The sequence below is a fragment of the Syngnathus scovelli genome, chromosome 19 (assembly GCF_024217435.2).
Source record: "Syngnathus scovelli strain Florida chromosome 19, RoL_Ssco_1.2, whole genome shotgun sequence".
NCBI classification, from domain to species: domain Eukaryota; kingdom Metazoa; phylum Chordata; class Actinopteri; order Syngnathiformes; family Syngnathidae; genus Syngnathus; species Syngnathus scovelli.
The window spans coordinates 8,918,282-8,926,358 of record NC_090865.1 but is presented as its reverse complement, the minus strand read 5'-3'; the positions used below and the strand labels follow the sequence as shown (position 1 = coordinate 8,926,358).

The 8,077-nt window shown below is 43.2% G+C and overlaps 2 protein-coding genes across 9 annotated transcripts in view; one reads left to right on the top strand and one right to left on the bottom strand.

Annotated features, from left to right (window-relative positions):
• Positions 1–1,980: 1,980 nt before the first annotated feature.
• On the top strand, positions 1,981–4,129 carry bloc1s4 (biogenesis of lysosomal organelles complex-1, subunit 4, cappuccino). The gene is made up of 5 exons (XM_049751142.2): positions 1,981–2,410; positions 2,950–3,021; positions 3,107–3,208; positions 3,353–3,487; positions 3,701–4,129. Exons 1-5 carry the CDS (start codon positions 2,093–2,095, stop codon positions 3,806–3,808), a joined length of 735 nt encoding a protein of 244 aa, XP_049607099.1. The 5' UTR covers positions 1,981–2,092; the 3' UTR covers positions 3,809–4,129.
• Positions 4,044–8,077, bottom strand: part of ripor2 (RHO family interacting cell polarization regulator 2) — a 37,574-nt gene continuing 33,540 nt past the window's right edge. For all 8 annotated transcript variants that reach the window (XM_068649037.1, XM_068649041.1, XM_068649036.1 and 5 more), the window contains exon 23: positions 4,044–4,953. In XM_068649037.1, coding sequence (XP_068505138.1) covers positions 4,877–4,953 — 77 coding nt within the window. In that variant the 3' untranslated portion in view covers positions 4,044–4,876. The remainder of the gene's footprint in view (positions 4,954–8,077) is intronic.

Sequence of the window (8,077 nt, the reverse complement as noted above, 5' to 3'; positions counted from 1 at the left end):
TTAATACTTAATACATATTTAAGCAGTCAATTTCAGGACATTTCAAGCAAAATGTAACATCTTTGTTTTTGTTAGTCACAAATGGAAAAGAATAACCATAGATCAGGTAAGCATAGTTAAAAAAATAATTCTGCAATGAATTATTCTGGAAAATTTGGGTCATTAAGGAATATTTAAAGGTCAAGAAGGCATTGTAAGACTAAAAAAACATAGTAACTGAGTATACAGACTAGTGATTAAAAAACATCTGAAAAATTATTTTCTGAGGAGTTTATATGTTCATTACATCAATACACTTGTCAAACAATCTTCAATAATTCCTCTCTCAACATAAGATACAAGTCAATTGCATGCAATGGATCTGATGGATCGTGCCATTCATTTTCCTCCATTAGCAGACAACACAGTTTAAATAGTTTCATCGCAAGGAAACTGGCATTTTGTAGTGCACTCTTCCATACATGCAGTGATATCTTGCATTCCAGTGGGTTTCAGTCGATCCTCGGCACTGTGCATGGCAGGGAATGAATACATGACGACTGGCTGTATCACCATTCGACCTCGGTCTTATTTTGTGTGAGTTCCATGAGTTCACAACTTCATCCAGCTCATCCTGCACAAGAGCAGCATAGTTAAGTATTTAAGTACTTGTTATTTTTTACTACTCATTTATTCATTTCAAATTCAAAAACATGATGGGGAGATAAAATATTTTACCTGCACAAGATTAAGAAAGCAGAACTGGATCAGACTTTTATCCAGAAAATCTCCTCCTGAAAAGTTTGAAATAAATTAATCCAGAACTGTGCGCTCTGTTTGCGAAGGATGGACCACCACCCTTCAATGCGCTGATTGGCAGTACTTCTCCCGTAAAGAAAACTTTTCTCCCCAGCAAAATTGTCAGAGTGGTTTTGTCGCAAAAAACACTTGCATCTGTTCAACACAACCATTTTCTGTGCCCCTGTCTGCACGGATCCTCTCTGGACATACACCAATGCGCGAAACTGTTTTGATGAAATAACTTGCAATCACCTTGGGATCTTAACAGGGCGAACCTCGCACACGAACTCCCCAGATACAGGCAGCACATAACGTGCCCCACCAGAGGGGCACAGACACTGGACCACTGCTACACCGTAATTAAGGATGCATACCACTCTGTGGCTCGTGCAGCTTTAGGACTCTCGGACCACTGTCTAGTTCATCTGATCCCGGCCTACAGACAGAAACTAAAAACTTCTAAGCCTGTGGTGAGGACTGTAAGGAAGTGGACAGTGGAGTCAAGGCAGAACCTCCAAGCCTGCTTTGACTGCACCGATTGGAGAGTTTTTGAAGCTGCAACTTCAGACCTGCATGAACTCACTGACACTGTCACATCATACATCAGTTTTTGTGAGGATCTGTGTGTGCAGACTAAGACCTTCTGCACGTACAACAACGACAAACCTTGGTTTACACCGAACCTCAGGAGGCTGTGCAAAGTCAAGGAGGAGGCCTACAGGCCTACGTGACCTGAACCGACGGATGTAACTGGGAGAGAATAGCCATTTTTTAAAATATATTTTTCAAAATAAATTCTTACTCATTTTTGCTAGTTTTGCGGGCTCGACTGGGGAAACGTCACGTGACCGGGACGAGCGTCTTGACCTGAATTAATTGATCGTCGATAAAAAAAAAAAAAAATAACTTTTCGGTACCAAGTGACCCACGGATCGGTACCGGTCCGCGGACTGGAGGTTGGGGACCCCTGCCGTAGACGTTTAAAATACTTTCACATATAGAGGTCTAATAGACGTCTAATAGACGACCATCCCGTAGACGGCTATAGTATAGACGTCTACGGCATAGACGTCTATTTTTATTCCACTTTATAACTTTTTTTAGACATGTTTAGCCGAGACTTCTGGGTAGCATATAGACGTAAAAAATGATCGCAGAATTCTGGATCGTAATGCTCGTGGCACTAGTTTGACCCTCGCGGTTGCCGTCGTTCTATCAGTCATGTGACCCAGTCAGCAGACGAGCCAAACACGGCTGTAGTTTTGTTGTACCTCTAGCCGCATTTACCTCGCCAGCTCACCTGCCAGGCGACATGGACCACCGTCGCGCCGACAGGGTGGGCATCCTGTCTCCCTTGGAGGAGTCGAGCGCTGAAATCAGCAGGGACAGCGGCATCGTGTCACAGAGCGCCAGCAGCTTGTCCATGGTGAGCGACATCCTCAGCAACGGCACGGTGTCGCAGAGCCCCAGCTTCGGCGCGGCGGCTAACGTCGTCGCGTCGCCCAGTCCGAGCCTTCACCAAGCGGCTGCAGCGGCGTCGTCCCAGCACGGCCCAGAACCTCACGACGCGGAACTGATGAACGCAACCCTCGCGTACTCCTCCTACGTGAGGGCAACAGCGGGAGAGGAGGTGACCATCTGACCAAAAAATAAAACAAACAGCTAGCTTTAAACTGGCTGCTTGTTTTGTTTATTAATTGCAGCAATGTCTGACAACAATTACGGTTCATGTTAAGTGCAGTTTAAAACAGGGGTTCTTTAACTGCCACTGTTTTGCTTAGCAACGGAGAACTCTCAAACATTTCCTGATTTGAATCAGTTCTGTTTAATTTTTTTCTTAAATCGAGGATGATGCACCCTTTTCTTGAAAGGGGTTACAGCTTAGGTTATGGGGTTTTACATAAGATGGTTAATTATGTACATTTCATTTTGACATTCTGTGTTAATAGCGGGAAAGCCCATACTGGATGGAATGAAGCGCAGCATCAGTGTTCAATGTTAAGTGAATGTGAGTGATGCCTGCACGTGTGTAAATGCCTCCGTTTTATGTGGGAAGTCAGACAAAGGCTTTTTTTGTGTGGCTGTGTGCATTTCGTCTTCCTGGAAAAAAATCAAAATGTAATGATTGAATTTCTGCTACTTATCTGACGCAAACTATTTCTCCTCCAGATTCTGTGCTTGGAGAAAAGCCTGGAGGAAATGTTGACCAGAGTGGACGAGTTTGTTGGCATGCTGGATATGGTACGGTAGAGGCACGTCAGGTCAGACCTCACAGATGGGTGTCGTTTCTACTATTTTATTGATTTATGTTTGTATTTGTCTACAGATTCGGAGCGACACATCACAGATCGTGAGTCAAAACCTACCTCAGATTCAGCACAAGTCTGAGGAAATGAGACAACTGTATAGGCGCATTGACAAGTTAGAGGTAAGCGATGGCTGTTGTTTAGTATTAGCTTTTTTATTTTTTATTTTATGCATTGTCTCCTTAGATGTGCTAAGATGAGGGCTAAAAAGTTGACTTTAGGGGCAGTGTCCATCAAAATGTTCCAGTGTTAGCATTTGCTCGTAGGACTTTGTCAAGATGGTGGGAGCCAACGTTGGAGCCATGGAGGAGCAGTTGACCCAGGCGGAAGGAGAACTCGCCACGTTACCGGGTGCCTTCAAGAAGATCTTCCGCACAATGAGTGTGCCCGGCTTCTTAAATGTAAGGCTAGCAATTCAAACCCTCGGGCTGTTTCCTCTTATTTACTTTAGTCATTAAACATTGGCACTTTTGCGTGTATTTGTTTGTATTCTGCCCTCCTTGGACAAAAATGATTTCCACAATTATAGTAATTGGAACACGGAAAATGTTGGTCTTTGAGCCGATTCAGCGATGTAAATTTTTTTTTGGGGGGCGGGGGGCCTTTTGTCATAGAAACCAAACAGCCCACAAAGAACAGCTCTACATCAGCAACATCAAGAAATCCCTCGAGTGTTCAGCACGGACGACTACATAGTCACGTCGCAGCAGGCCAAGCAGTGACACATCGCAGGGGCGTTAAGTCCACAGCCAAGCAATATAGCCAACAAGTCACAGGTGGCCTGTCAGCTGAAACTGGACTGTAGCAAAAAAAAAAAAAAAGTGATATTTTTAATAAGTGCCTAAACGCTCTTGTTTTCTGCTGGTTGTTAGCTTTGTAACAAGCCGCCTGATGCATCTTCCCACCCAAGAAGCTTTTTTTGTACGGTTTGCTGTGTGGGAAAAAAAAAGCATGCTGTTGTAAGTCGATTAGTCTATTTAATCACCACAAGCAATATGGACCTCAAGTATTACATGTACAAAATACAGCCGTTCAAAATCCAAGTACTTGTTTCCAGGTTGCCTATGCATTTTTGAAGCAAGACTTGTTTATCAGACAGGAATATTGCAGCCAAAATGACTGTGGGGTGGAAAATACATTCTCATTTCAAAAAGGAAAAAAAAAAAAATTTGCTTTGGTCGCAATAAATTTCTGTAGTCAGAGTAAAAGTACATTTTTTCGGGAATATAAATCATTATCTCCAAAATAATGATTAATATTTAAAAGAACTTAAATTCCAATTAAATCAACAGAGATCATATTGTTTAATATTTGTAAAAAGTAAAACACCTGATTTAGCACAGAACTAGCAATCCATATGCATCGTCTTCTGCACTTAATACAGCAGGAAAAAAATAGTGTGTAAAATAAATACATACAATAAAATCACATTTCCGTACAGAATTGCACTTGGATAACTGCACGTTTAACAAGACTAAATCAACTCATCCGCCTCTTTTCTTTGGCTACGGGACGCCAACAAAAAACAAACCCCTAACGTACCCCAAAGCCGCGCGCAACGCTTGAAAAACTTAAATATACACATCGGACTATTTACAGGTGCAAGATTGTGGTATCGGGGGACACGAGAGCTTTCACAGTAAGCAGTGAGCGTGCGAGACGTGAGCGAGTGGTGTAGCCAGTGAACGCTGGTGCCCTCCAGTTGAACCCCAAATATACCTGCGGGCGCATATTGTGCAGAGATTTGCTTTGTGAGTTTTGTCCCTCCGCCACACCACGTTGGCGTCTCATTAAAAGTCAGTGGCGACAGCGGTCTTCTGCCCCGGCACTGCGTTCAGTTGCTCGTAGGCTAGACGGCCCTCCTCGCCTGCAACCCAAAAAAAATGCATTCACTTTCAGAGCATTTGTACACTTGTGGAACTCAGCAGTGGAACAAAACGGGTGCACAACATGCAGCTGTTTTTGCCAGTGGAAACTGGGCTGATCTCATATTGAACTATTATGACTGTTATAACTATTGGCATGGACGCCACCTAGTGGTGGTTGTGCTGTCAAGTGGCATGGTGGTACAAGATGGTGTATAATTGGGTATCGAATTTGGCCCAGACACATTGGCTATCCTAAAACATGTACTACAGTCAAACGTCGGTTTTCGAACGTCCCGGTTCTCGAACAAATCGGAATTCGAACAAAAAATTCGAGATTTTTTTTGCTTCGGTTGTCGAACAAAATTCGGAGGTCGAACCTCGCGAGATGAGCCGGGAGGACCCGAGAAAGCCCGACCGCGCAGCCCGGATGCCGACTGACTCCGTTCGTTGTTATTGTGTTTTCGTTACTTTGAGGATTGTATTAACCCCTAATCATGCCTCCAAAGAAAGCAAGTTTTAGCAGTAAAGCCATCCTAAAACACAAAGACGCTCTTAAAGCAATGCGACAGTGAGCGCCCGGCGCGCTGCGGTTGCGTGATCTGACCAAATTAAGCTCCCTGCGCACTGAGGTTCACTTAAAATTTTGGAAAGTACATTACTTTACATTACTTTAAAAATATTTTCTAAATTTCAGCGATGGCTCTATCACAATAATGCAACCAGCGCGGTGCAGTTGTGCGGTCAGCGGCGCGCTACGGTTGCGCGTTCGGCGGTGTGCTGCAGTTGTGCGATCGGACAAAATTAAGCTCCCTGCGCACTGAGGTCCACTTAAATTTTGGAAAGAACATCAGGACTTTAATTTTATTTTTTTTTTTAAATTTCAGCGACGGCTCTGTCACAATAATGCGACCAGCGCGGTGCAGTTGCGCGGTCGGCGACGCGCTACGGTTGCGCGTTCGGCGGTGCGCTGCAGTTACGCGATCGGACGAAAATGCGCAAATGAAAACAATGCTTTAAAAAGGCGTTTTTTTTTTGTCTTGGAACGGATTAATTTTTTTTTCATTATTTGTAATGGGAAAAATAGATTCGGAATTTGAACGATTCGCTTCTCGAACCGCCTTCTGGAACGGATTGTGGCCAAAAAACGAGGTTTGACTGTAGTTCCAAAATTTCACCAGGTGCTGGTGTTAAAGCTTGACATGGGTGACCTGATGGAAACTAACAAATCTAATACAGTGGAGCCTCGGTTTTCGAACACAATCCGTTCCAGAAGGCTGAATCGTTCGAATTCCGAATCATATTTTCCCATTACAAATAATGGGGAAAAAAATAATTCATTCCAAGCAAAAAAAAACTTAAAAAAATGCCTTTTTTAAGCATTTTTTTCCATTTGCGCATTTTTGTCCAATCGGGCAACTGCAGCGCACCGCCGAACGCGCAACTATAGTGCGTCGCCGACCGCGCACCTGAAATTTAGAAAATATTTTTATAGTCCTGATGTACATTCCAAAATTAAAGTGGACATCAGTGCGAAGGCAGCTTAATTTTGTCTGATCGCGCAACTGCAGCGCACCGCCGAACGCGCAACAGTTTCACCCCGCCGACCGCGCAATTGCACTGCGCTGGTCGCATTATTGTGACAGAGTGGTCACTAAAATTTTGAAAATATTTTTAAAGTCCTAATGTACTTTCCTAAATTTAAGTGGACCTCAGTGCGCAGGGAGCTTAATTTGGTCCGATCGCGCAACCGCAGCGTGCCGGGCGCTCAGTGTTTAGGAGCGTCTTTGTGTTTTAGGATGGCTTCACTGCTCCCACTTGCTTCCTTTGGAGGCATGATTATAGTTCATGCAATCCTTAGAGTAACGAGAACGTAATAACGAACGGAGTCAGTTTGCATGCGGGTCCTCTCGGCTCATCTCGTGAGGTTCGACAACCGAATTTCGTCCGACATCCGAAGCCAAAAAATCTCGAATTTTTTGTTCGAATACCGATTTGTTCAAGAACCAGGACATTCGAAAACCGAGGCTCCACTGTAAATTAAATTGTCAGCAATTGGGAGGACACGACCTGTTCAAATGCGTAGCAACACCCAATTTTGGAATATGATTTTGCTATGCCATAATTTTAACCTATAACAGTTTGAGCAAAATCAATATATATGTTAAAATTAGAAGAACCCATTATTATGGGTAAGTATGATTATATGTTAAGTTGATCATTACTAGACAAGATATATGTTATTAATGTTGCAATGTTTTATCCAACCTACATTTAAACATTGGCGTTCCATCTATACATGAATGTATTAAGTTGAGAGGAGACAAGGGTTAAAGTGAAAGAACGAGCAAAACAGGAAACAGCTGCAGAGAACAGTCATGCGCAATGGTTGCTGTTTTGAGCAAGATTGCTTTGGCAACCAGGGTTCCCAGCTGAAAGTCAGGTGAAGAATGCGCAACCCTCACATACAGTGACGTGCAGTGAGGTTCATGACTGGGGAGGCACTGACGTCAACGGTAAAATTTGTCCGGCACCTAACCATGTCACAAAAAAAGTTTGGGGAACGCTGCTCTAGTGTGGCTTATTCTTTATTTAATTTGAATTATTTTAATTAAAATCTCATATAAGCAGTCTTCACACATAAATACACTCAATAAAGCACACGGAATAAAAAAATTGTTTTCGATCGTGCGTACCACTCCGTTCCGAAATCCTGTTGTCCGAATCAAACCTTTTAACTCCGGAGTTGCTCTTCCTTTACCGATGACCTCCTGCTTCGACCAAAAATCCATAGTTGAAAATCGTTTGGATATATAATCCTCCATTGTAAAACGAAATGTAAAAACTAAACAAAACGAATGTAAAACGAAATAAACGGACGACTGCTCCTCAGTTGTTGACTGTAACTCTGAAGTGGAGATCTCTTATTCTACAGGTAGGCGCATAAAGCATCCCGGGATCACTAGCACCCCCTGCCATAAGGCTGGAGAACCTTTTTTTTTGTAGCCTCCGTAAGGTCTCTTTTCAAAGTCATTTTGTTCATCTAAAGAAACACGACGTTACGGACAGATGACAAAAAACAACGCAATCCTCAGAGGAGGCTAGACAGGAAGTTGGTTCTTCCGA

Bases quoted from the DNA above. Each gene is read 5' to 3' on its own strand.
- bloc1s4 (XM_049751142.2), top strand. From the start codon at position 2,093: ATGGACCACCGTCGCGCCGACAGGGTGGGCATCCTGTCTCCCTTGGAG. The intron at 3,209-3,352 runs GTAAGCGATGGC...ATTTGCTCGTAG, and splicing joins GGCGCATTGACAAGTTAGAG to GACTTTGTCAAGATGGTGGG. The intron at 3,488-3,700 runs GTAAGGCTAGCA...CTTTTGTCATAG, and splicing joins GTGTGCCCGGCTTCTTAAAT to AAACCAAACAGCCCACAAAG.